General features: G+C 38.3%; 1 protein-coding gene across 1 annotated transcript; it reads right to left on the bottom strand.

The window, feature by feature from the left end:
- Window positions 1-1,751: 1,751 nt before the first annotated feature.
- On the bottom strand, window positions 1,752-26,900 carry cabp7a (calcium binding protein 7a). Its single transcript, XM_080894416.1, has 5 exons — window positions 26,072-26,900; window positions 8,124-8,267; window positions 7,865-7,977; window positions 5,729-5,879; window positions 1,752-3,005 (listed from the first exon to the last, which is right to left on the bottom strand). Exons 1-5 carry the CDS (start codon window positions 26,178-26,180, stop codon window positions 2,875-2,877), a joined length of 648 nt encoding a protein of 215 aa, XP_080750542.1. The 5' UTR covers window positions 26,181-26,900; the 3' UTR covers window positions 1,752-2,874.

The following is a 26,900-nucleotide window of genomic DNA, read 5'->3' on the forward strand; positions in this document are numbered from 1 at the left end:
GGTAATATAGGAAGTGAATGCGAGCATCTTTTGCCAGTCAGGTAATAATCTATTCATCACATTCTAGTAAAAAAAAAAAAAATAGATACATCTATGGTAAAGTGATTCTTTATGTCTAAATTATTTTTGGAAATGGATGAACAATCATGGCGGTGAGCTGTATTTGTGCGTTGCAGCACATGTTAAAGTGCAAAATGGAAACAAAGGTTTATCTGAATAAATGGACTTTTATTGTTTTTGTCTGTGTTCCCCTAAGAGCTGACACTTTTGACAAATTGCTGAGGTGCATGTGATAGTCCTTACCCTGCCTGGCTCTGTGAGATAGTTGTGTTTTTGATTCCTGTTTGTGGTTTTGGCTCCTTTTAGATCCAAGTTTGAGGAACAGCCAATCTCCTTGTTAAGTCTGATGTAATAGCCATTACTGGGTCCAAATACTCCCTCAGATCCCAAATGCAAGCAAACAGCGAGGCACCATTTCAGTGGTTATTGTAGCTGTTTTCCTGTGTAGTACAGGCACCCATGAAAAAGGAGGATGTATAAGGTTGAGAGGAGTTAGAAGTTGAGTATTTTTAAAACAAAGTATTAAAAAAATATAGATCAGCACTGCTATAACTTTGGGTATTAACAAAAATCAAACTGGGATTGAAGTTAGGCTTTTGGACATACAATTTCATGAAAGTAGCTGCAACTCATTTGGCTAATTGTTGGTGAAATAATTCCTCTGCAAGTGCCCGAAAGCTTAGAAAACACCATCTATAACACAAGGTTAGTCATGATTTCCAAGTTATTGCAATGACGACGTCTCGTCTGCCAAAATAATTTATATAGACATTGTTGTTGAGCAGTATTAGATCTTTTTGTGAACCATTTAAATAGTAGTGCAGGGTACAATGAGTTTATAAAAGCGTAACTTAAATGTATGCTAAAAATGAATTTTGCTAATAAGAAGCTGGCAGTGGCAGAATGATGATTTTTTCCCATTTGACTCAGATCTACTGAATGAGGGACACAGCACTGCAGCACTTAAAACACTCGCATCTCAGACAACACAGTAGAGGCTTGGGCAGAAAACAGTATCATCAAAAGGTCAATACATCACGACTTAACAAGGGATATTCATAAGATCTGTCTTTATAGAGTCTTTTTTCAGGGTACTGTGGAGGGCTTTTTTTTTATATCTTTGGCTGGTGTTAAATACAAGTTTATAAGAGACTGCAGCATTTCTGATTTCTGTTCAATAATTCAAAATGATCAGATATCAGAAATTGGGCCCTTATGTGGCCCAGTTCTCCAGTCACAGATACCTCCTTAGCTTTGGTAATGTTGGCTTATATGTACAATACACATTAATAACAAGAGACCGTACCTAATTGCATGCACAACAATCTAAACTACACACTTTGTGTGTTGTTTCACATGTTATTATTTTATTGCAATTCTTTGCCATCCAGCCCCTGTTAAACTTTAACTCAATGGGCAGCTTCAGACATACAGTCTTCTCGTGCTTGAGCTTTCCATCTCAATGAATAAGAGAGTAGTTCCATTTTCCCTTGAACATCACCAAATATATCTGCTCTAGAAGTGCTATAGAAAACTAATGCAAAACAATTTCAAGGATTCATGTCTGTACTGAGTTTTGTGTAACGTCTTGTGTCTATTTCACATACAGTTATTGCTCTTTAGCAACATGTCCAGACATAAAAACACTTAAAAAGAACAAAATACATTGCTTCACATTTTTCCCTATTACCAACCAGATGCATATTCTTTAAATACTTGAGTGATGTATTTTTTACTCAGTTACTGCCCCGTGAGTGTGTGATGACTTCAGGCCTGCATGTCCATAGCTTAGCAATTCCAAAAAAAAAGACTTTTTCTAGGAGCATACTGTATATTACCACAGCCCTTCTTTGTCATGCAGTTGTATGCTTTATATTTGTTGTGAATGCTGATACCCTGCACCACACACAATTGCTCACAGTTTTCATTAAGGAATCGAAAACAGCTCTAGTACACAGTCATAACAATTAATACATTAAGAAGAACTTTTACAAATGTGTCAAGACGACTGTTTAAATCCATGCATGTCATGCATAGATGATGATCATTGTCTCAAGCCTGCAAAGCAGACAGAGCCGAGTGTTTACTGCATGACCAGTTATTTTCAGCCAGTTGCCTGTCAGTTCAGCATCTTCCCCCCGAGAACAGTTAACCTACTTCACCCTGCACCATCCTGCTAAGACCAAAGCCCCGCAGCCTGTGAATGAATGGGAGCATCCACACAGTCACATCCACCGCCCTGCAAACCTATTAAACCCTATAAACTATTATCTCACTTTCTTACCAAGCTATTGTTATTCCCAAGTGGTTCTGAACAATGTTGCACCCCATACAATTTCTGCAGAGCACCGTGCACTCCAGACCTTGCACACATTGACACTTCCCACAATATTTCACAGATTCTTTCTATTTAATATTAACAAACCCCATAGTACACTGAACAAATACAAAACTGGACAGTCACTAAACTCTCTATAGCTGCCACCATACTGAATGCAACACTGCTCAAATGCACATAGCTAATGAATACTAAATGTTGTGTTACGAAGAGTGATATGTGTAGTTAGTTGTCCATTATAAGAGCGCCACTGTTTCTTGGTACGTAAGGTCCAGGTGTCCTTGGAACTGTAAGTTGTCGGCATGTATTTGTCACCAAGACAAATGTCTGTGTCCTTGGGGACTCCAGTTTTTGTATTCTACAGTCATGTTTTATTTTACACGCATGTGATTGTCTGTATTTGTTTTTGAGTTTCATCTTCACAGTCTTTTATGGTAGCCAGTAAATGCTGGTCAAGGCAGAAAACGCCTCAACTCTTATTTCATGCCACTTCGCAGCACCTGATTAGCTGCGATGAGCATGACGCTGATGATGAAAGCAATGGCAAAGGCGCATATCAGGCTTTTGCGCACACAAGTTTGCTTGACTTGCTGCGTCGGGCTGGAGCCTGGGGAAAAGGAAGTAGGAAGAGACACAAGGAAAAGCAAAATGAGCTGAAGGTCCACTGAATCTGGTATTATTTAATGGTTGAAAGACATTTGATTGTTATTTCCAAATGAAAAGCTCACCACAAAATCATACAACTACAAGAACACAAATGAAGGGGAGTGTGCACAGCCAAGAAAATTTGCTTTCACACCTGTATGCTACATAATTACATCTAGATTGAAATGTTAATTGGAGTTTTGGAACAATAAACCAATGAAAGGGCACCCGACTGGCATATTAATGGACAAAACATCATCAAAACTATTGTGAATCAAAGGTGTAATTGTTTAGGTCCAACGCAGCTGCAGAATCATCTCCAGTAAAGTTAGAGTTCATATCTGTTGTACTTTTACATCTCCGCTTCCCCAATAAAAAATAAATAAATGAAAATTGATAAAATATTGTTTAAAAACAATTTACATAGGAGAAAACATCAAATTACTTTTGAGAGAAAATCATCAGCAAATTTCATGTATCTAATAATAAAGAGGCATAATTTGTTTTTTTGTTTTGTTTTTTCTGTTTTGTTTTTTTCCCCCCACTGAGTGAGAAGAAAGACAGAGGGGAGTAGAAATAATGTCATATTTTTCATATTACAGAACAGCAGCCTATAAGAGCACAGCAGTTCACTTACTGCTGATAAGCACCTAGAGCACATTTTAATCGAGTGAGCTTGCTGATGGGAGAAACTGGTTGATGGGAGGGCTGAGTTTTGGTGTGGTTTTTTTTTGTTTGTTTGTTTGTTTTTTGTTTTCAAATGCGATTGTGGGGAATTTTGAAGTATGAGAACTTAATCTGAAAGAAATAATAATGTATTCATACTGTTCGACAATGTAAATAGTTGTTACTGTATTATTATTATGATTTGGGACAATATAAGTACAAGCAAACTGAACTGGATGCTGGAAGGCGGAAGCTTAATTCAAAACAAGTTGATTAGTCCAAAAATACAAAGTCCAAAATTTCAGGGCCAACTCGGGAAGAAAGCCAGTGATCGAAAAGACAGACTCACAGGGAACCAAGCAAGGAGATACTCAGCAATGCAGAGAAGAGAGCTGAAAGATACAGCTATGAGGACATCACAGCAATGAACGAGACAAGATTACACACAGGTTCACAAGTGGAGAGCTAACAGGTGGGATACACAGCTGGAGACACAATGAGAGGCGGGGGGAAGTTAAGCTCAACACACGACACAGAGACCAACAGTTATAAAATAAAACAGGAAGTGTGACACAACAGAATAGGAGAATTGGATTAACTTGACACGTGAAGAAGACAAGAGGACCAGGTGAACACAGAAAGACAAACAAACATCAGACAAAGTGAAACACAATGGAAACACAAAGTGAACTAAATGAAGTTCACTAAATAAACAAGGCTAGAAAATAAGCAATAAAAACCTATACAAAGCAGGAGATGAACAAGACTTAGGACACAAAAGGGAATAACAACAACGGCATATATAGAAAAATAAACACTGACAACCAAGATACACAAAAAACCAGAGATAACCTAAAAAGTAGACCTTTAATACTAAGCAAAAATTTAGACAGAGGTTGCTGGAAAGATATAATAATTAACAATATATAGTAAAATACAAAAAATGTCAAGAGAAAACAAAAAAAAGAAAAGAACTTGAACATACATTTCTTTACACAAAGCCAAAGGAATTAAACATTTAAGAAAGAAAAAGTACTCAAAGACCCAGAGACCATGATAGGTTTAGCAGATGGTATCGCATTACACAATCCTGGCTTACTTATTGTTGACTCCTTAATCATTCTAGAATTTATCTTAAGATTTTCCTCACTGAAGTACATGACAGAAATACTGACCCCATATAAGCCAGTTAGCAGCTTTGGATCCACAGGTGGAGGCCTCTTGGCTTTTTCAAAGTCAAAGTTTAAATCTAAAGGTGGCTGTGCTTTTTTAGCAGGGCCCCTTAGCTTTGGAGTGACCTGCCTGGGGAGGTAGGGCTCTCAGAATCGTGACTTCTTTTAAATCCCTTCTTAAAAGCCCCATTTTTTCCAGACTTGCTTTTATGTGTTGTTGTCTTTTCATCTTCTTTCTATGGTCCTTGTTATTGTTGCTTTTAGTGCTTTTACTATTTATACTGGCCTTTCCCTATAATTCGAAATCTCATACTTTAGACAAGTACATAATCATAGAAAAGGACAGAGCTTGCAAATGTGATGTAATTTACAAGTGAAGATCATTTGTGAAATTAATAACAGATATCATTTACAACAATTAACAACCATTTGTGTGTAGAGAGTGTCTGTGATTATCAGGGCCTGAACAGCCCAGGAAACCTTGTGCTTTGTTTACAAAGACATTGTTATTAGCATAAATAATACATTATTATATGTAAATGTCATATCTTTTAAATACACCATGAAGAGCTACACCATGTTTCATATAGCTTTAGGGACCTATAACCTATAAGCAATGCTAATTTCTACAAAGCAGTTAAAAGTTTTTTTAAAAAAAAAAGAAGAAGAAGAAAAAAAACCCAGAATGTTATTTTTTATTCAATATTCATATTTTATTCATTTATTTGTTTATTTTATTTATTTATTTATTTTGTCTCTAGAAAATCTTGATTACGTTCTAGACTTTCGCTTTAACTTCAGGGTACAAAACACACAGCAGTATGCTGAAATATAGGAGGTTCCTTACTGTCTATGTCCACCTGGCAGTCCTCGGGGTTCTCTATGTGATTCTCCTCAGTCATTATGATGTTTTCGATGTCTTTCATGGAAAGATGATCACAGAAGGTGTCATACAGTAGCCTCTTCAGCTCCTCCACTGTAAGCTTCTGCATGTCACACTGGGGATAGACACACCAAACATTAACGTGGACACAGGCTGGAAGGCACAGTAAAAACATTCAAATGCAAAGACAGAAATCTATAAACACACACAGGCATAAAATATAAAGAGAATGTAAGTGCATAAATAGTACTGCTGTCTTGTAATTTAAAGAAAATGTTTTCTGCAGTGTAGGCTTTACCAGAAGATGGAAAATATGAGTGATATCAATGTGCATTTTAGATTTCTAAATGAATGACATTTAGATCAAAGGAAAATTTGAGTGAGAGATTCCCCAGGTGGATCTGTTACTCAACAAATCCTATTTCTGATTTGAGTGCAAGCTCCTCATTTTAGGTGAAACATGTGCCCCAGATCTAAAATTTTAACCTTGGGATTTTGTGTTTTTTTCAGTAAATAATAAATATTAGATTATCTTAAATATTTCATAAAATGGAAAACAAATGCAACATAATCGCTGAAGTCAATCTAATAAAGGTGAATAAGGCAGCAAAAAAAGTATTTACTAGCCTTTACCACATCCCTTACATTCCCCTTTAGTTGGTGTAATCTAAAGTACTTTCCCTGAACACTGTTTTAGATACACTTCTTCAACTGTTTAATACAAATATCTGATCAGCTAATTACATGGCAGTAACTCAATTTCAAACTGAGCATTTGAACAGGGAAGAAAGGTGATTTAAATCACTTTGAATGAGCAATGGTTGTTGGTGCCATATTAGGCTGAGTATTTCAGAAAATGCTGATCTACTGGGATTTTTCCACACCACCATTTTTTATGGTATACAGCAGGGGTGCCCAATCCCGGTCCTCGAGAGCTACCGTCCTGCAGCTTTTAGATGCATCCTTGTTCCCACACACCTGAATCAAATGAATGGCTTGTTATCAGGTCTTTGCCAAACATGATGGCATGCTGAAGAGATCAAACCATTTGATTCAGCTGTGTTGGAGTAGGGATGCATCTAAAAGCTGCAGGATAGTAGCTCTCGAGGACCGGGATTGGGCACCCCTGGTATACAGGGACTGGTCAGAAAAAAAGAAACTATCCAGAGAGGAGCGGATCTCGAAGCAATGTTTCTAGCACCTTGTTGAATCCATGCCACAAAGAATTAAGGCAACCCAGTGCTTGCAAGGTCTACCTAATTAAATGTCTGGTGAGTGTAATTACTTTCTAAACTACTATTAATTTCTCATTTCTCATTTTTATGTGAACAGAATTGTTAAAGAGAAATTTGTTCACAGAACAATAAAACCATTCTGCATTATGTATTCTTAATTTGTGATCACTGGTCAGTCTCGTCAGCACCCTGGCATCTCAGACACATAAATGACCCTTTGGTGTCAATATTGTGCATCACTGCACAGACACCAGTCTCACTCCCAGCTTGTCACATATGAATTGAGCTCAGCCTAAGCTCATCTCGCTGTTGTGACTGAAGGCACTGTGTGATCAATCCAGCAGCACATGCTTCATACTAGTATTCTGTTATATAATGTTACACGATGCTATGCAACACTCTCTTGGGCTTCTCGACTCCCTCAGCAGGTGTGATTCTTCTTTTGTGCACTGAGCATATGAAAAACTCACATTAATTCCCTTTCTTTCAGACTCAGTTTGGAACCTCATTTTTTTTGACAGCCATTTCAATGCTATTATCACACAGCTACAACAAAAACAACCCTGACATGAGCTACATCCCCACTAATTTCTATCACACTGTCAAAATGAACAGCTGATTGTCTAATGAGGTGTCTGTAAATAAATTAATATCTATTTTGCATGAAAAATTGACTTGACTAAGTGATAAGACTGCCGCCACATGCAAACAAAGATCCAGGATTCCATTAACAAATCAGTGGATGTAACAATTTAAACAGCTATTCCTTTAAAGAACCTAAATGTTTAATAGCTTTGAAGTTTACCACATTAATGATGTCTTTGTCTCCTTTTAATAACAAGAAATAATGTTTTATAATGAGCACCTTCCAAAAAACTGAGTCAAAGTCAGTGCCACTGAATTTGTCTGGTAACCCAGCTGCTGTGAGCTTTGGACCCAGAAGAGTAACAAACTCCTCAAAATCCACCTGGCCGTCACCTGCAGAAAAGAGGAACAGTTAGTGTTCATTATAGCTGATTTTTTCTTTTCTGCAGTAAAGCCTAGTTTTGTGGGCAAAAGCAGAACAAAGCATCTGCGCTTTTGTGATTTAAAATAGTAAAATCCAATCTGTTTGCTGGCCTCACCATCCATGTCCAGTCTCTGGATGATGACTTCCAACTCCACCTCATTTGGCATGTAGCCAAGGGAACGCATGGCCATGCCCAGCTCCTGCTTTGAGATGAACCCATTCCCATCGCGGTCAAAGACTTTGAAGGCCTCACGGATCTCTGCAGAAAAAGACACACACACAAACACACACACACACAAGCTGAAGTCTTACAGCAAACGAGGATATGAAAGTGGGAAATTTTCCACACACCAAAGACACATTTGTTATGCTGCATCACTGCTTGAGTCATAGTTATATGGGGGTTGGCAGCTCAGGAGAACACAAGTTAACTGCCAAAAAAAGAGTCAAAAAAAAAAAAAAACCTTGAACACAACGCAATGAGATCAAGACAAACTGTAAGGGCAGTAGTCTCTGCCTTGTATTTTGATAGGGATGATTTAAACTTATTAAATAACAGAAGGTTGTTGTTTTTTTACTATCTAAAAATAGTGTGTAATTCTGCCACACTGAGAGGGAAAACAGAGACATTCTGGTAAATGCTTTCTGCCAATTCTTTAATAAATGACAGTCAGGTTGAAATGAGATTGGAAACTACCAATGGACCAGCAACTCAAAAATACTGTAAAACTTCTCTGTGTAAGGAATGGCATCATCAGATGAAATAAAATCACTCACTGTAATGTGAAGGAATTGCTACAGTAAAAGTGATGAGCTGATTTTAAACTAGCTCCACAGCACAAACACATACTTATCATTTTGTTAGAAATCTAATTATTGTGGGGTCCAAAGAGACTTGAGATGTTTGTGTCAAAACATTTGGCAGTCCAAATTGAAAACATCTGTTGGATGTGTGGCTTTTTTGTATTTGAGTCTGTTTTGTTATTAAGTATCTTAACAAATGATCAGTTACAGTTTGTATCCAAATGTATGCACTCTCTGTCATCAGTTGAAGAAACACTACAAACTCAAGTCACATTAAAACCAAACCTCAATTGTAGTATGTTTGGAGCCGTTTCTGTGGAGGAGGAGCTTACCGATGAGACAAAAAAAAAAAAATCTTATAAATTCAATACCTTGGATCATGAGACTACAAATTGTTAAGAGCCAGTCTGCATTTCAGGCTGTAGCCATGGAGTTTGAACAGCATGGGCCTTTATGAGGCAGGGATGGTCTAACAATGAGATCTTATCAAGATACATCACGGGAATAAGCATTGCTTAAAATACTTTCCCTTCCTCTTTTTGTACATAGAGCTTCGAGTCCCCAAGCTGTCTAGTTATTTTTTCAGTATTACTAAGAATATTTAGTTGTCACTATAGCTCAGAGTTTCTTGTTCTAAAATCAGTGTTCATTGGTTTATTTTCTCTTTTGACAATTTAAATCTTTTCATTGAAGGAGAGCTGCATTTCAGTTTATGTTTTCACTGTGTATGAACCTGAAACTAGAACAGAGGTCTTTTATTTTTCATTTATCATTGAAGGGTGACTTATTGTAAATCCCAATTCTATATTTCTGTTTGGGTTTCTTGCAGCCTTGCATTATCGCAGTTCCGAATAATCCTTAATCTTATACCATCCCTTGGTATATTCAATTCATCCACTGTCTGAAATGACCTGTTTTAGCTAACCTCGCTTTACTACCCCTTTGAGCCGGTTATCGTCTCACTGGCTGGCCCTCACATACAGAAGGTTTGAACTACATGTTGGCTGGTATGACTAGAGTAAGGATATCCCCTCCCCACATAGCAAAATTGGTATGGCCCGGATCTGGCCCACACAATGTGCTTACACATGGCCCACGTACGGCAAAGAATGACGGCCCTTTGGTGGCCCAGATCTGGTTTGCCAGATGTGAAATGCAGACTGGAGGAGCCAGGGATCGAACCACTAACCTTGCGATCAGTAGGGGATCTGCTCTACCGCATGAGCTACAGCCACCCAGTGGTAAACATGAGTAAACCTCACTAGGTTTTGGATAAAGTGTACACTCACAAACCTGTCAAACCTGCATTTGAAACGTTGGCTACCATAGCAGTACAGTATTGCAACATGGCATGTGGATCTTCTAACTAAAATAGGAAAATAGGAACATAAATAGCGCCATCATTGCCAGACCTGGCATACATCTGGTTGACATACAGTTTGCCATGACACCAGTCAGTCAGAAGTGCCAGCTTGATGGCAGATCCGGGCCAGACCTGTTTTCTATGAGCCTGGGCCACATAACCCAAACCACAATTGAGTCAGATATTGCATGGCATCACATAAACAGTGCTATCATTGCCAGACATGGCGCACATCTGGTTGACATACACTCTGCCATGATACCAGTCAGTCCGAAGTGCCAGCTTGATGCCAGATCCGGGCCAGACCTGTTTTCTATGGGCCTAGGCCACATGAACGAAACCACAATCGAGCCAGATATGGCATGCCATCACATAGACAGTGCCATTTATGCCAGGCCTGGCCTATATCTGGATGACATATCATGCCAGAAGTCAGCCAGCAGTGCCAGCTTGATACCAGATCCGGGCCAGACCTCCTTGCTATGTGGGTCTCAAGGATATCCCGTCCCCTCTTACATGAATCACATGCAGATTCATGTAATCCAAAGCTTGAGTATTTGGCTCATAGAAATGATGTGTACACAAAATGACCTTATCATGCAATATTTTTAATATATTTGCCATTTCAAATGTAATTATAAATTAATTTTAATATAATATTATGATTTTAACATGAGCATCCACCACTTTAACACTGTACAAATACAAATACATGATCAAAAAGCTACCGTTTCTTCTGATTTTTATGATTTTGGCGTACAAAATCTCTGCCTTTTCCTGGTTAATGAAACCATCCCAGTCTGTTGGATCCTCCACTGTGAGTGTTTGGGTTTTAGTGTTTAGAGTAGCAGACGACATACAAGTAGGAGCTGATGAGTCCCTTAGTTTTTAATCATTTCTTTTGATGTTTTTATAATGTTAACATATCAAATCTCACATCCACTGACCAGTATTAACAACAACAACAATGATAATAATTATAAAAATAACAATAATAATAATTATTAGTTTGATGGTGTCATGATCCTGGGCCATGTTGACCCAGCATTCTTAGTTTTCGCGCGTTTTGTATTTTGTTCCTTATTTATGCCTCGGTTCCTAGGTTGTTCTGTTAAGATGTTCCTTATTTGATTTCCCCTTGTGACTTTACCCCCTGTGTGCCCCTCTGTGTATCGGTGAGTCCTCCCCTCCTTGTGTTTTATTCCATGTTTCCCCAGCCCGGTATGTCTGTGCTCTCCCCGTGCTTTCTCTCTCCTCCTGTCTGCACCTCTGTGCCCTTCCTGTTTTACTTTGACAGTCTCCCGCCAGTGTTGTGTTTACTCCTGCCGTGTCTCGTTATGATTATCAGTGTCACCTGTGTTCCCCCACTTCCCTCGTTAACCCTCTGTGTATTTATGTCCGCGTCTCTCTCAGTTCTGCATCGTGTTCTCCCTTATTCATGGCTGTGTGTTATAGTTTCCCAGTTTAGTTTGCATGGTTTTGCTCTCCAGCAATAAAGCTGTGAATTTTGAGTTCATTCCTGCCTCCGTGAGTTTGCGATTGGGTCCCCATCCTGCCTGCACACTGCCGCATTATGACAGATAGTGTTCAAATTAAGTGCAGCTGAGGCTGAGGTACTCTAAGTGTTTTTTTCCCCCCATCACAGACAACTAGAAATCCACACTACAACAGTAAGAAATCAGAGTAATGTGTTTTTAGTATTATTTTTACAGCACTTACTTTAAACATAAACTAACAAACTCGACAGCAAAGGGCATTAAGTGTTGCAACTACTCTGTGTCAGCAGAAAGCTTCTTCTAAACTTTGAAACCTTGAGTTCAATCACTATGGGAAATCTTGCAGCAGTTAATTGCTCCTCTTTGCCCCACTGCATATTTCCCTTCATTCTCCACTTGTTTACCTTTCACGAGGGACTGAATCCCTTAATTTATGCAACAACATCCACGACCGAGTCACCTACAATTTGAAACTTGTCACATCCTCGTCTTACAAGCCTGATTAGCACACAAGAGCAGAGCTGGGGATGAATCTTAAAGAGACAATACATAGTGCTCAGGAAATCACATGTCAGATTGGCAGTATTTGTAATTCGTTTGTTGAGATGAAATGTATCACTAAAGACCGATGTGATGGCATCAGCTACACAGGGGTAAGTCAGTCCATTTTTTCACTTTATTAGTTTGCTTTTCTTCATTAATCATTTGGTTAAACCTAACACTGATATTATGAGGCGCGCACATAGTAGCATTGTGTGGTTTTTCTAAAATGTTTTGTTATATTAATTATGTTTCTCTTTCTTTGAGTTACCTGGGTTTGGGCGGTGGCTGTTTCCTGTCTGGGCAAAAGGCGTGGCTGAGGACTCTGGGAACAACATGCCTGCTCAATGTTCCAACCATGGGCTTACCAGGAGCAGGGGTGTTTTAGGTTTAGTTAGGTTATTCTGTGCTTAGTTAATATTAGTGTGTTTTTGTTTCCCCCCCTTATTGTGTGTAAATGGTTTGGCCAAATCATTATAAAAGCTACCCTCATGTGTCTTTGTAATTAGGTCAGTTTGTGAGTTAAGTTGTGTCTCACTTTGTTTTGTTTAAGTTTCTGGAAATTACTTTTCGTAAAGTTATTTTTAGTTGACCTCTTTTATGGGCCTGCTAAATATGTTTTTGAATTTTGTTAATTTTGGACTTTTTGAGGGTTAAAATAAAGAAAACCCTTTTTGAAGATACTTTTTTGCCTGTTTCCTCTTTGCTTTGGCTGCTTGGTCCCTCACAACTGATGATAAATCTCATGCGGACTTTATAATAAGATTCAGGAACATTTAAATTCCCCACACGTCTGAGGAAGTTTTAGATCAGGTCAGAGTAAAGACAAAGATAATTTAGGTGTGTAAATAAGAAAAATGTTGAGTAGGTTTGGAATGAATAATGGAAACAATAAGTGAATGCTGCTACTAAATAATACATAACCTGTCTCTATTATATGATTTAGTTCCAATAAAAGCTTTCTGGGTAAGGAAAATAAAATTGTTTTTTTAAAATACTTTTCAGCTTGCAGCCAGTAGCTGCCGTTAAATTACTGAACTCTAATGCTAAACGAGTGTACATCATTTGAAGCAGGGTAATGAATAGACAAGCCTAAGGTAATATCGACAGTGTGACAGTACAACAAATTTCTCAGCAGAAAAAAAACCCATAAAATGTCAGTGATGGTAGAAAAGAGCATATAATTGTGCTGTACTGTATAGTAGTAAATCCAGGAAATAGTCTGTTACAATCAAGTAAATGCATAGGATAGAAAAGAAACTGCACGAAGGGGACAAGGCTACTTAAAAATCATGTTTTTCAACAGATTACGTCTGGATATGCAATTTATAAAGCCAAGTCTGGTGACATTCACAGCAGCTGTTTTGACATCAATTTCCACTGCAAAATGTCTAACTGAAGATATATTCTGAATCACCGAGAGCCTCCAGCTGTGTTTTTTCCTTCACTGGGTATGATGTTATTGTTTATAGAAAAAATAATAGCTCAGTATCCACCTGAGGACCCTGCTCCATCTGTTTACTTTAGAAAGAGGGGCTTTCCAGCAGACGCTGCTAAAACATGTTGGTGCCTCGCAGGAAGCAAGCACATTCTCAAATGAGGTGCCAAAACTGTTTTTGCAAATGATCTCCTTCATGAAAGCCTTTTCATGGATCAAAGGCCAAAGTAGCAGTGTTACTATTAGTAGTTATAGTGTATCATTATATTTGTTATTTAAAAATAACCTGTTGGAGGATGATTTTATGTGGTGACAAACATCATTTACAGAATACTGAAACTGTTGTGTTGTACAGGCTTGAAATATAATGAATGGATTATCGTGTCCTGTGAGATACATGAGCATAATGCTGGAAAATTTAGAGTTAGTTCAAATATTTTATCAAAACCACTTGGTTCCACATGAAACTAGGCCAGAGTGCTACTTGAATGAAGTAACAAATCTCTGAAGTAAAGAAGACCATGTGTAATATCCATAGGCTGACTAGGCTGACTAATCAGTCTCTAAAATAATTAATTTTTCTATTCTTGACCACATTCTATCCAGATAAATAAATTCTCAAAGAGATAGCACTATATCTTAATTTTACCCAGAAGATACAGCTTTATTCTTTCCTTTTAATTTTATTCTTTTGCCCAAAATGGACTGGACTCATATGTATTATGTACTAACTGTACTGCAAAGAAGACACTCTCTCTATAACAATAATTTAAAAAAAGAAAAATCAATTAATTAAATTGCACTGCACACTAATCAAAGAGACAAATACTTGTTTAAGTTGAGTATAACAGGTTTTAAATGCTCAGCCTAGCTAGCCTTTAAAATGGCATCATTGTCTCTGGGCACCAGTGCCAGAGGGCATTTTTAATGGGAAGATGCAGAAGATCGTGAAAGCTTCCGAGCCAGAAGCTTGTCCTTACATTCACTCACTTGTACCTAGTCATGTTTTCACTTTTTTTCCTTTGTTTAACTTGTTAACAAAATTCATAAGGAAGCAGCTTTCTGAAATCAGCATATCCTCCTGAGAATTGAGAAAAAAGAACCTTCCCAATGAACTTTTTTGAGATTTCCTGCCTCTTTGGAGGCCACCCGAACACATGAAATATCAATTGAAAGCCCAGGATGTCCTCTATTTAGTACATCAGGATTTTGTAAGGTCACTCATATAAGTCAAAAGATATAGACCAAAAACAGAGGACATAAATGAATAGGCTGGTTCTCAGGATATGCATAATAAATTTTAAAGATTTAAAAATGAGAAAAAGTTGTTTGTAAATGTCAAATTTGACTTGTTCAAAAATCAACCAGAGGCCGTACAAGTGACGAGCAGTTCCCTTTAAAATGCCATGTTTTTTCAATCCCTGCTCAGAAAAACTTGGGAAACTGCATAAAATGTAAATAAATGAAGAGAACATATCAAATTTATGAACTGAGAAACTGTTCTGTATTAAGAAATTTTGAATTTGATGGCAGTAACAAATCTCAAAATGCTGGGATGGGACAATAAAAGGCTTGTACACAGGTCTAAATAAAAGCAGCTGTAGGAACTTTTTGCAACTCATTAGATTCTGAATCGCAACAAGTCAGTAACATGACAGGATACGAAAAGGAGCATCTTAGAGGCAGAGTTTCTCAGAAAATGGGCAGATGTTCACCTATCTGCAAAATATATATCTATATTTCTACAAAGTGTGAAACATTGTTCCTCAACATAAACTGTTAATATCTCATCATTAACAGTTTAAAGTATCATCAAAGACTATTAGAATCTAGAAATTTCTGTTCACAAGAGACAAAGCCTAAAATTAATATTGGATGCCTGTGATCTTCAGGGCCTCAGGTGGCACTGCAGGAATGATTTTGTCATGGATTCAGGGACATGTATGTGAACACAGTTCACCATGCTATCCACAAATGTAGGTTAAATGCTATGATGCAAAGAAATGGGTGTATATGAATATGATCCAAAAACACCACAGTCTTTTCTGGGCTGATCTCATTTAAAATTGGAGGCAAAGTGGAAACCTGTTCTTTGGTCAGACAAATCTAAATTTAAAATTCTATTTGGAAAATATGGACATCACATTTTCTTCACTAAAGAGGAAAGAGACCACCTGACATGTTATCAGGTCCCTGCATATCTGATGGTATGGGTTGTGTATTATTGCTTATGGAAGATGCTCACACACATTGAAAAGCACAATAAATGTTGAATGGTTTTAGAGCAACACATACCCCCGTAAAATATTAGGGTCTGGGTGATGAACCGGCTTGCAAGCGCTCGAGACCTTTCACCAGCTGAAAACATTTGGCACATCATAAAATGAAAAACACTACAAAGGAGACCCAGGACTGCGGAGCAGCTAAATTCACAACATTCCTCTCCTAGAAGTCCAACAACTATCCTGCAGACTGTTGTTAAAACAAGATGGGATGCTATACATGGATAAATACGCCGCTGTCCCAACTTTTTTGAACCATTCAAGTGTGCCAGTTTAAAAATGTGATGTTTTCTACATTCTTTTGTGAATAAAATATGGGTTTACCATTGAATTGTGTTTATTTATATTTTACACTGCATCCCAAAAGTTTTTATTTTTGCTTCCAGCCTTTTAAATTCTGACTAATGTAATTTTCAGCTTCTGCCTTATTAATATACATCATTTAATCGATTTTTTTCTTTTTAAAGCTGCTTCTTCAGCTCTGTTTCTGGGACCATAGCTTCACCAGGGAAGTGGGAATATTTTCGCTGAAAGCATGTGATATTTGCTTTGATGTACAGAGGTGCTTGTTGGCCTTCAGATGCAATGCCACATAGTCCCCTGTGGTGTGATCTGACATAGGATGAAACCTCAAGTTAAGCTCAGCGGCTGAAAGAGCCAAGCTTCTAAAGCAGAACACCCACAAGAGAAAGGTGCAGTGCACTCCCTTTTGCACTACGCTCCCTGTATACTGCTGTTTATCAGTGAATTGAGCTGCATCCTTGCAGCAGCACGGAGTTGCTAAACAGTCTGTACACAGCTCTAAACAAAGTGAGGAACCACTTAGAAGTGGAGCTTATTCATGCATATAAATGGAAAAGGCTCGACAAGGCTCGCAAGTTCCACTTTCTCTGCAGTGTTTTCCTTTAAGCAACACTGGGACTTTTTCTTTGACAGGTAAAAGTTAATTAAGTAACATTAATGTCTAATTTATTTTAGTACTAACAAGTTAAGAAATTGATATTAACAGTTGCTATTCTACAGATCTAATATGAGATAAATGGGTCAAAAATAAAGATTAGTTTCCCCCCTTTGTTTTTTGCTTTTATCCTGTCACACATATTATAGTTTAATACTAACCAAATACACAGCATATTAACATATTAAAGTGCTAAGACAGAAAAAAAATCAGAAAATAGATTAAACAATGAAAATATTTACTTGAGAGTTTTGAGTGTTTTGGTTTTTAACCATTTTCAGGATAAATTTAGCTTCACTTAAAACTTTTGCCAATTACACATGGTGTTTTTTTGAGCAGACTAATGCCAGGGCTTTTGTAACAGCAACGCATCCGTGAACCTAATCCAGGGCTTGTTTTTCAGAGCCAGGGATCCTCTTTGCCTCATTCAGACCTGCATCTGCTTAGGGCTGCTTTGGATCGGTAATTGAAGCACACCCACTCTTTATGTGAGACCTTATCACTGTGAGAAAAACACTGCTCTGCTCTGTGTGTGCAAACCTTGGGTGACTATTTTTAAACACTCATAGCAACCTTAATCCATCTTTAGCTGGATATGGGCTGACTTGGACATCCAAAAGATTTAAATATTACCATAACAGGCTTCTAATAAGGCTCTTGGGGATTTGAAAGGAGTATATGGTGAAGTGTGTGTGTGTGTGTGTGTGTGTGTGTGTGTGTGTGTGTGTGTGTGTGTGTGTGTGTGTGTGTGTGTGTGTGTGTGTGTGTGTGTGTGTGTTGCTTCTCTCTTATCGTTTGCGTGTGTACCAGCATCTCCTGGCATCTATTTCCATGAGCCTTTCTCTGGGACCTGATACAAATGCTTAAAGCTCAGCCTTGGGACTATTTTGAAGCTACTTCCAATAGTGCTGTTGTTAGGCTGTGTGGAAATGGGCTACCCACTTAATTCCACCTGCAGTGATATTGACACTGAGCTGTGTGTATATATAAATGTGTGTGTGTGTGTGTGTGGGGGGGGGGGGGGGGAAAGCTCGTCTTTGGGTTTGAAATGAAATTCCACCCTTCGTTAGAAAATTTAAAGTGCCTTAACTTTGCCAATGCAGCACTGAAGTGACCACAGGGAAAAACTTTATTTGAATGACTGTAGCCAGTGACAGGCAGTGAAATTTTAGTCTGATGTTCAGTTTTTCTTTTCTGAAAAGGAAAAAAAAACATGGAGATCTTTCCATCTTTCTTCTCTCACTCTTATTCTTTGCAAGGCATAAAGTTTTCATTATCACAGATGATGCCAAGCTGAGATGGGCCCGATAGCCACAAGACAAAAACCTGTCAGAAGCACTTCAAGCACAGGTCAGTCAGGAAGAATCAAAAGCCTCCACTACACAGTACATTCCCCCCATCAGTTCCACCAGGCTAACAGTGCACACTCACTTATGGATGTTGTTTTTCTACCACTATTATTGCGTGATAAAGACTTTTGGTGCATTGTTCATCAAAGGAAAGGAATATTACCCTGGAGAAAAAGCACTTCACCTCCCAGAACTCATCACAGTTCATTTCACAGGTAATAAAGTCTGCGGGATTCACTTCTTTGTGGCAATCAATCAAGATGGAAATAAATGACTTAACTTGAAGCCACCAGGCAGCCATAATCAAAGCATTTCATGATATTCCCCGTTAGTCTGCAGCACATGTTTTTCATCAAAACCCATTTTGGCGTGATAGAATGCCATACCAGATTACACTGACTGATTAACTCAGAATTTATATGAGTATATAGATATCGATGGGATCGAAATGTCAAATAACTAAACTATAACAAGGGTCAGGAAAATAATAAATGTCAGTGTCAAGACTTTAACTTTTTCTTTTCCTCATTATGAAGAAAAGATGTATGCAAAGAAATGAAGACTTGTCTTCTGCTTAGGTAATAAATTGGGGGAAATGCTTTGTTTGTCATATCACCACAAATATTGCATAGAGGAGGTTTTGTTCAGAGAAAAAATATATATCTGAATACCTCAAAATCTCCCCTTATTTTGTTGATTTATTCAAAAAAGTGTGAAAACAATACATCAGAGTTTTGAATGGAGATGTGATCCAGTCACCTCCAGATAAAGTCAGGCCCATTCCCACCCTGCTTTATGCTTGCTGTTTATGGTACTGATATAAAATTGCTTTTCAACTCCATAACCTCAAAATTAAAATTCTCTTAATCAAATTAACCTTCATATATTTTTCTGGTAGACAATTTTCAAACCCTTTAAGATTTTTTTGTGTGTGTCTGTGACCTTGTGGTGACACCTGTGGTGCTGGGGCACTTTGCCCTCTAAGAAGAGGCTCATTTGAGGCTCAGTTAACATCTTTTTCACCATCTATGTCAAGCAGAGCTTTTCCATCCAGGCAGGTGATACATTTATGAAATCCATTTTCAAATCCAGTCCTGTCTGCCTGCCTGTTTGTCTTACAGGCTGTGTAAGATGACCCTGCATCTACGCAGAACTGAGAAGAGATGGGAAGAAAAACAAAGTGAGATTTATTATCCTCAGCCTGATTACATACAAGGACGGCGCTTTAATGGCCGTCCCAAGTGACACGCACCTGTCACTTGGGTTTCTCTTCTAAAATTAATTATTTTAATGTTTTTGTCTTGCTTGTGTTTTTTATATATCCTTTTTTATCATTTTTTATAGTAGGCAGGAAAGAGTTTTCCGTAAGATTTTTCTGCAGGTTTTTGATCTTTCTTCTAAACTTACGCAACATTATCTCACCGTCCTTCACTGGTACTCACAAATCCATGTGCATAAAAAGTCAAATTCATAATGAATATGCTGGCTTTATTGGCTTTTTTTTAAAAAAAATTGGAGCAATTGAAAAATTACAGCAGTCTGTGCTGCTGTGCGTCCTTCTTCTTTGTTAATCAACAAAAGCCCTTTTGAGCTTGAGCTTGATGTTTGGCAGACTTGTATCAATGTGAAAAGGACTTGATTTGTGAGTACAAGAGCGATGGTTTCAGCAGTAGAAAGGCACTTCATTTATTAGCTTGATTCACTTTATTGTTAATTTTTTTTTCAATATATTTTTTTAAGAGAAAGTGTTTAGATAAAAACAAACTCTTCTGCAGGAGGGTATGAAAGCATTCAAGGATTCAAGGATGCAAGCCATGTTTTTTGGGGGGATCCAATTTAAGGGTAGAACATGGTGTTTTTTTCTGAACGAGAACAATAATTGAGCTAATTTTGGCTTCCTAGGAGAGAGCATGCAAATAGCAGTCGATAGCTGATGTGAATAGGAGAGAAAAATAAGTGTTTGGTTTTGGTAAACACTTCTGGATCGTTTGCACACTCCACACTCCTGAAAATGAGCCAGCGTATCTTCATCTATCAGCACTGGTCATTTGTTATGTCCAAATCTTCTTAGAAATATATATGCTTTAAAATGGTCTCAGTTGACCCCTTAGAAGTACACCCCCGCAACGCCTACGGATTCTGCACCAGCAATATGTTATACGCATAATTTCTGTCTTTCCGAGCAGATGCCGGTGTCTTTAAATATCTTCATTTGTATTCATGTAAGTATTTCCAAAGGAATGGAAGTCAACCCTCCACCTCAGGGCAAAGAAATGAGTCAATGTTGCTGCTGCAGCTACAGTAGGAGTCGAGCAGAAACATCAACAACGCCTCACAGGCAGTTTATGCCATTAGAAACACAGTGGTGTCGGTGGTTTTTTTTGAGTAGCTGTCAGTCAAAACGATTTGCAGTCACAAAAACTCTGCCAAGGGAATGACTAAAAAAACTGAAAAAGAAGCCCCAGTAAATGTTAAATGCCTGGTACTGAGAGGAAAACTCATTGAATAAACTAAATCTGAATATTCAATATTCTAAATGCATTTTGATGAAGTAAACAAGCTCTGCAGTCAGTCCTGTACACTACCACAAAAACGCTGACTTCAGTAGTTTCATCATCCAAATAATCAAACTCTGCTGGTTGTTTGAGGAAGGTTTTACATTCACATCCTCTCTCTCCCACCAGAGTGTCTTTTTCTCTGGCACAAAGCAACATATAAAGCTCCATTTAGTGATATTGTTGTAACCACAAATATATGAAGGAAGTGGTAAATTCTCACCATCATTTGTTTGATATTTCATAAAATAATACTAAAAATGCAGTATCTCTAAATCCAGCTTTCAGTCTCACTGATTTCAGTCTCATTGTTCCAGTCACTTCCCGTTTGCACCATCTCGGCGGCTCTGTGCCACGGGAGGGGTGCAGACGACAGTCGAATCTGTGTTTGATCTTGAGACGAGGAAAGCCCCCTCACTCTGCCACAAGTGTGCACAAATGGAGAGATAACTTTGTAGGCTGCACTGATTTCAATTGCTGTGTAGATGGTTAATTGGTGGGTTTAAAATGCTCCATGAGAGATTTGTCCCTGCTGGTGCTCTGTGACAGGTTGGGGTCGGGATATGCTTGCATCTTTCCGTAATGATGATTAAGAGAATCTTTTTTTAATACTAATACCAACACAGTGAAAGTAGAAATAAAGACAGGTTTTATTAAAATCTTCGAATACAATGTCTATTCACTGTAAATTCTATGCAAATTATGTCAAATACTGACTGCTTACATGTTTATTTTGCTGCATGTGCTGAGTAATAATACCTGCAAGCATGTGAAATAGCTGAAACTAATATGCACTAACATTTTCCTTCTGGTAGCTAGACATGTAGAATATAATGCTAATGTGATATTTACTTATTTTTGTTATGAATTCATTTACTCCTTCCATAAATAGCCATTATAATGGTCTTGCTTTTAGGCAGAAAATTATGTTATTAGAAAACTGGTGAGTTATCCTTTTGTTTGGCTTTTTGAGCAGTTTGCATAAGTATGTCAAATGGATTAATTTGCCTTAATGCCCGAATTTATTTACTACTGATGAATACATGATGAATACAGAGTGTTTTTTCGGGGCGAAGCTTCCAAGAGTCTGTCAGCAACAGAGGAAATTTGGGGCTGATTTAAAAAACGATACAAAAGCACATTTCCTTCCAAAGATGTCCTCACGGTCATAAAACAGAGGGAATGAAGAAAAGATGGAACTAAAAGTTGTGTCAGCAGATGTTTCCTTCAATGTTCTTGTGTATTTCAACAGTGCAGGGGAAAAGGCGGAGGAGATTTCAACTGCAACAATAAACAAACTGTATTATCGCAAGTTTGCTAAGAAAATGCAAACATTTTGCTTCTCTCTTATCGTTTGCGTGTGTACCAGCATCTCCTGGCATCTATTTCCATGAGCCTTTCTCTGGGACCTGATACAAATGCTTAAAGCTCAGCCTTGGGACTATTTTGAAGCTACTTCCAATAGTGCTGTTGTTAGGCTGTGTGGAAATGGGCTACCCACTTAATTCCACCTGCAGTGATATTGACACTGAGCTGTGTGTATATATAAGTGTGTGTGTGTGTGTGTGTGTGTGTGTGTGTGTGTGTGTGTGTGTGTGTGTGTGTGTGTGTGTGTGTGTGTGTGTAGTGGTGGAGGAGGTCTAAACTATATTGAGCACCTGTAATATGACCAACTGTTTTTTTTTTCCTCTTGTGTAGGAGGGGAAATGGACAATCTGGAGTCCAATTCAGATTATGGTCACATTACTGTACATTAAAGTAGTTGTTACCACCTCTAAGTTTCTCTCATGCACACACACATACACACATGCACACACACACAAAGCATTAGAAAAAAATTGAGTTGCTTTTTCTTTTTTTTTTCAATTATAGCTTTGACAGCCTTCTTGGTCAAGATGTTTGGTGCCACTGGTCCATTCCCTTGGGTGTCCAAGCCAGTAATTGAAAATCAAGTACTTGGTTATGTGTGCCAATAGGCATTTTCTGACAAATCTCTGACGGCCAAGCTGATGATTGTGACACCTCACACTTCCAGCCAATTCTCGTCCCTCTCTAGAGAAGAGCCACAGGGTCGCTCGGGTAATGCGTTCCTCATTTACAAGTCATTTCTGAAACGTCACTGCTGTCAAAATTTTATCAAAATATGTTTAATGATGTTACTATATATTTTAAATTTTTATGTTTTCAATATTTGCAGTGTCTCCAATCTAGGAAATACTTTATCACTGGAAGTTCAGTTTGTTAAAATTGCCTTTAAGTACTAGTAGCCATATTATTCCAGATATCCATATTTAGGGTTTGGGCATTATTTTTGATCATAATTTGTCAGTTAAGATCCAGAATGAAAATCTTGTCTCCTCGTCTTTCACTTAAAATTTGTCGTTACATAAAGAAGAAAAAAAAATTTTCTGTTATTCGTTATATAAGCTGCACATTTAAAAAATAAATAAATCACCCAAATGTGATTTTGTGTTAAAATATGTCACACATAAAAAAATCATGTTTGGCATCTGGAGCGTACCACTCACCAATACTGCAGTGGCATCTTTATACAATATGTATGTCTGTTTTTAATGCAAGAGGTCCTACGACTTTTATTCTTCCTCATCACTTTCTTGCTACTTTTGACAGCAACATCTAGAAAATAAGGGCGAGTCTGTGCAGTTGTCAGCTGCTCCAACAGTCGTAATAAATTCCACCTTTGGAATAAGACTGAGTGCAAAATGCACAAGCCTTTACGTCACATAGAAACCTCCATCTGAGATGTTTTACATAGGTTTTCTGGCTGTGTGGAAGACGAAGGTGCTCAGCAGATTTGGATTAAGAATATAAACAGAAACAATTTATGTTCCTACTAACAACAGGACAGAAGTTGTTTCTTAATAACAGACAATCTCATAGTGACTAATATGAGTAATGAACAAAATGAGCATTAAGTTATATTCACAGAAAACTGAAACTGGCTTCACTTCTTAGACTCAGAGGCTGTTTCAAGCTTTACTGTTCAATTTATGGGTGAAAGAGGACTCAGAAGCTATGCCCATCTTTTATATACTGTCTACAGCTTAAATAGGAAATGAAGCTATGGTAATACTGGCTAATACACTTTCTAAGAGCTGCAGTGGTTGCACAGAATAAATTAACTCCAGCTTGCGTTACTGTCTTCCATCTCTGCGACACTGAAAACAATATTGTTTCCATAGATTTAAAATTTAGTTAACTAAAAGTAAGCACCAATACTGGCACATAACATTTCATTTTCTTTTTCTGCTATTATTCAACAAACCATTCAGCCCTGTCATGTTCTATATTATTCTCATTTTGTGCTTTCTAGTGGGAAAAGCTGTGAAGCTGTCACTTGACAACGACAACAACAACAATGTTCAAATCCCTTCATTGACGCTGGCTTAAAAGTCTGCCTCTTTCGCTTTCTCTAAGGCATCCCTCACACAGCATCACAACAGCTGCAAAAGGCTCTGTCACTGCTGTTAACTGTGCATTACCACAGCCTTCTCCAATCAAACTGCCACTATAAGTTGAGCTGTAAAACCCAAATGGCTCACTTTGTCTCCTGACACATGTGGCAGATAAGTGGATTTGACTAATTGCAGCTAAAATGAAGTGTTGTTTGTTTATTGCATCCAGAGCTGACAGTAAAGTGGTTGGGTGGGGTGAAAAGAAAACTGAGATTTGTCAGTCTCAACAGTCAAGAGCTACTTCTGAAACCTGAAGTACACATGTTTGACAATAAAGCACTGTGATGCAATGCTGAAATTAAGAGCATAACATCATGCAAGGATCACTTTTGGCATTGACATGTATCTCTTTGATCTTTATTTTATTTTATTTATTTTTTGGATTTCAAAGCAAAAAAGAAAGAAAGAAAAGAAAAAGGCAAAAAGCATTAAATGATATTTCTGGTGTTTTCTGAAACAGAATGTTCAAAATGCACTGGGGATGTTCTGCCTTTGAATACCCTCTGGGAGTCAAAACCAATATATATTTGGCCTCTTCCACTCAGCTTTTATAATTAACATCAACCTCAGTGTGAAGGTGCCAACCGTATTATGTGTTTACAAGTGGTTCTTTGCAAGTATTGCAAATGCAAACCTGTTTATGTGAGACAAAATTTGTGCACCTGCAGGTAACATTAGCAGTTTGCTTCTTGGTGTCTGTGCTCCAGCACTCACAGACAGAAATTTTTCACAAGACCAGGCTTGTCTGTACTTCACACATATACATGAAATGCAGCTGTCAAGAAAAGGTTTTAAAGGTTTGTGTGCCCACTCATCTCTCTGAATCTGTCCAGCGAAGGAGTCGAATTTGTCAGAAATGTGTTTGTCCTTTGTTTTTCAAAGAAAGTGCGTTTAATCATTATGGGGGGAAAAGGATCAGAGGTGCAGGGGACGAATCATTTAGCATTAATATGTCAGCTTACAGCATAAACACACTTGCAGCAAAACAAGAACTTCCTCTAATCACATCCACTTGGGGACTTCAGTCATGTCTCAGGGGCTGCTGTATGATAATGTGCAGATGTCACAGGTTCATATTGCAAGCACTCCTGGCATAAACGCTCTCATGATCCTGAAATACACATTGTCCTGTGTAGCTGTCATTTTTCAGCATGCTTCTTGGTGTTGATATTTAGTGCTGTGATGTTTCAGATGTATTCAACTTTTTTAAAAAAATGATGGGATTTACCCTTAATTGCTTCACATTCTTCAGGAAAGATGGGGATAAGATGCATAAAATATCTCTAAACCATTCAGTGTCAGTGTGGCCAGGCTTAACAGGCCAGTGAATTCCAGCCCTAGCTTCTGGTACTAGATCGAGCCAATGCATCACTAACCTCACAGAGCAACGTTTTATAACAAAATTCCTTTCTTAAGAAATCCTGCTTTGAACTTATGGAAAATAATGATGTGATAATGTGAATAGACTGAAAACATTTTTTTTTTTTATTCAATCAGTGAAAAAAATCGAAAATGAGGATTATTGTAGCACATTCTGTTTTATATAACAAGATAAAGAAAGGGAACTGTGAAAATAAAAACTGCCCTTAAAATCCAAATCACTTCTAGTCTCGATACTTGTGTATTAAATGAAAGCTCTCCGAGCGCTGTCCAAGGTCCTGACCGCGCGTCAGTTTAAAGGAACTCCACCGCAGGAGCTGACCGCGGCCACATACACTGCCGCTGCACAAAGTAACACCTCCCGTATACTCACAAGTCCTGATAACATTCAGTTCTATGTGAGCAGGTATCATTATTCTCACCTTCTACTTCGTCTTCAGGCAGGTTCACCGGCGCGCTGTAGGAGAGGATGTCAGGGATGGTGCAGATCCCCCGGTACATCAGCGTGGAGGTGACTGGATGCATCGGCATGGCTGCGACCTCTGGATACCACCTGCGCCCTCGTCATACAGAAATGTCTACAGAGAGGATCCTAACTTCCCCGCTCAGTCACCGACGGAAAAGCAAATCCATGGATGAGGGGCTGGGGGTGCGAAGGGAAAACGTGGATTCCGCAGCGTGTCCGCCTCAATATGCCTTTTGGTCAATGAATGAAGAGCAAGAAAATGTGTGTGGGGGGGCTCTTACCTCTCTGCAGTTGTTATATGTTTAGAAGGAATAACACACAAAGTCAGTAAAAGGAGCAGTGCAGAACACCGACAAAATGCGCACATAGAAACATCACCATCAGCTCAGACAACCTCCACATCCTAGCTAATTAGCACGTTTTCCGTCTCTGCTGTAAACAACAATTGTGATAAAATTGCGGGTTATGAATCCATCGATTTCTTGTGTTTTTTTTAGTCCCGATGATTGCCTGCCGTGATGAAACACATGCATCCACTTGTTGGATACATGCGCTAACTTGACGCACTCCGTCCTCAGGCTCCAGCCAGCTTCATCCACAGAAACGACGTGTTAAAAATCTTTTTTTTAATGATGAGTGAATAGCATAAAAGATCTAAATGTGTGTCTTAAAAGCCCGATATGATGGCAGGTAAAGTAGGGCGCATCCGGATCCTTACAGACAATAATTACTCGCTGGCTCTTAATTGGTCGTGAGCACTGGGCGCAGTGCAATCCAGTTGTTCA

Source organism: Rhamphochromis sp. 'chilingali' (assembly GCF_963969265.1).
Source record: "Rhamphochromis sp. 'chilingali' genome assembly, chromosome: 10".
Classification (NCBI taxonomy): Eukaryota; Metazoa; Chordata; class Actinopteri; order Cichliformes; family Cichlidae; genus Rhamphochromis; species Rhamphochromis sp. 'chilingali'.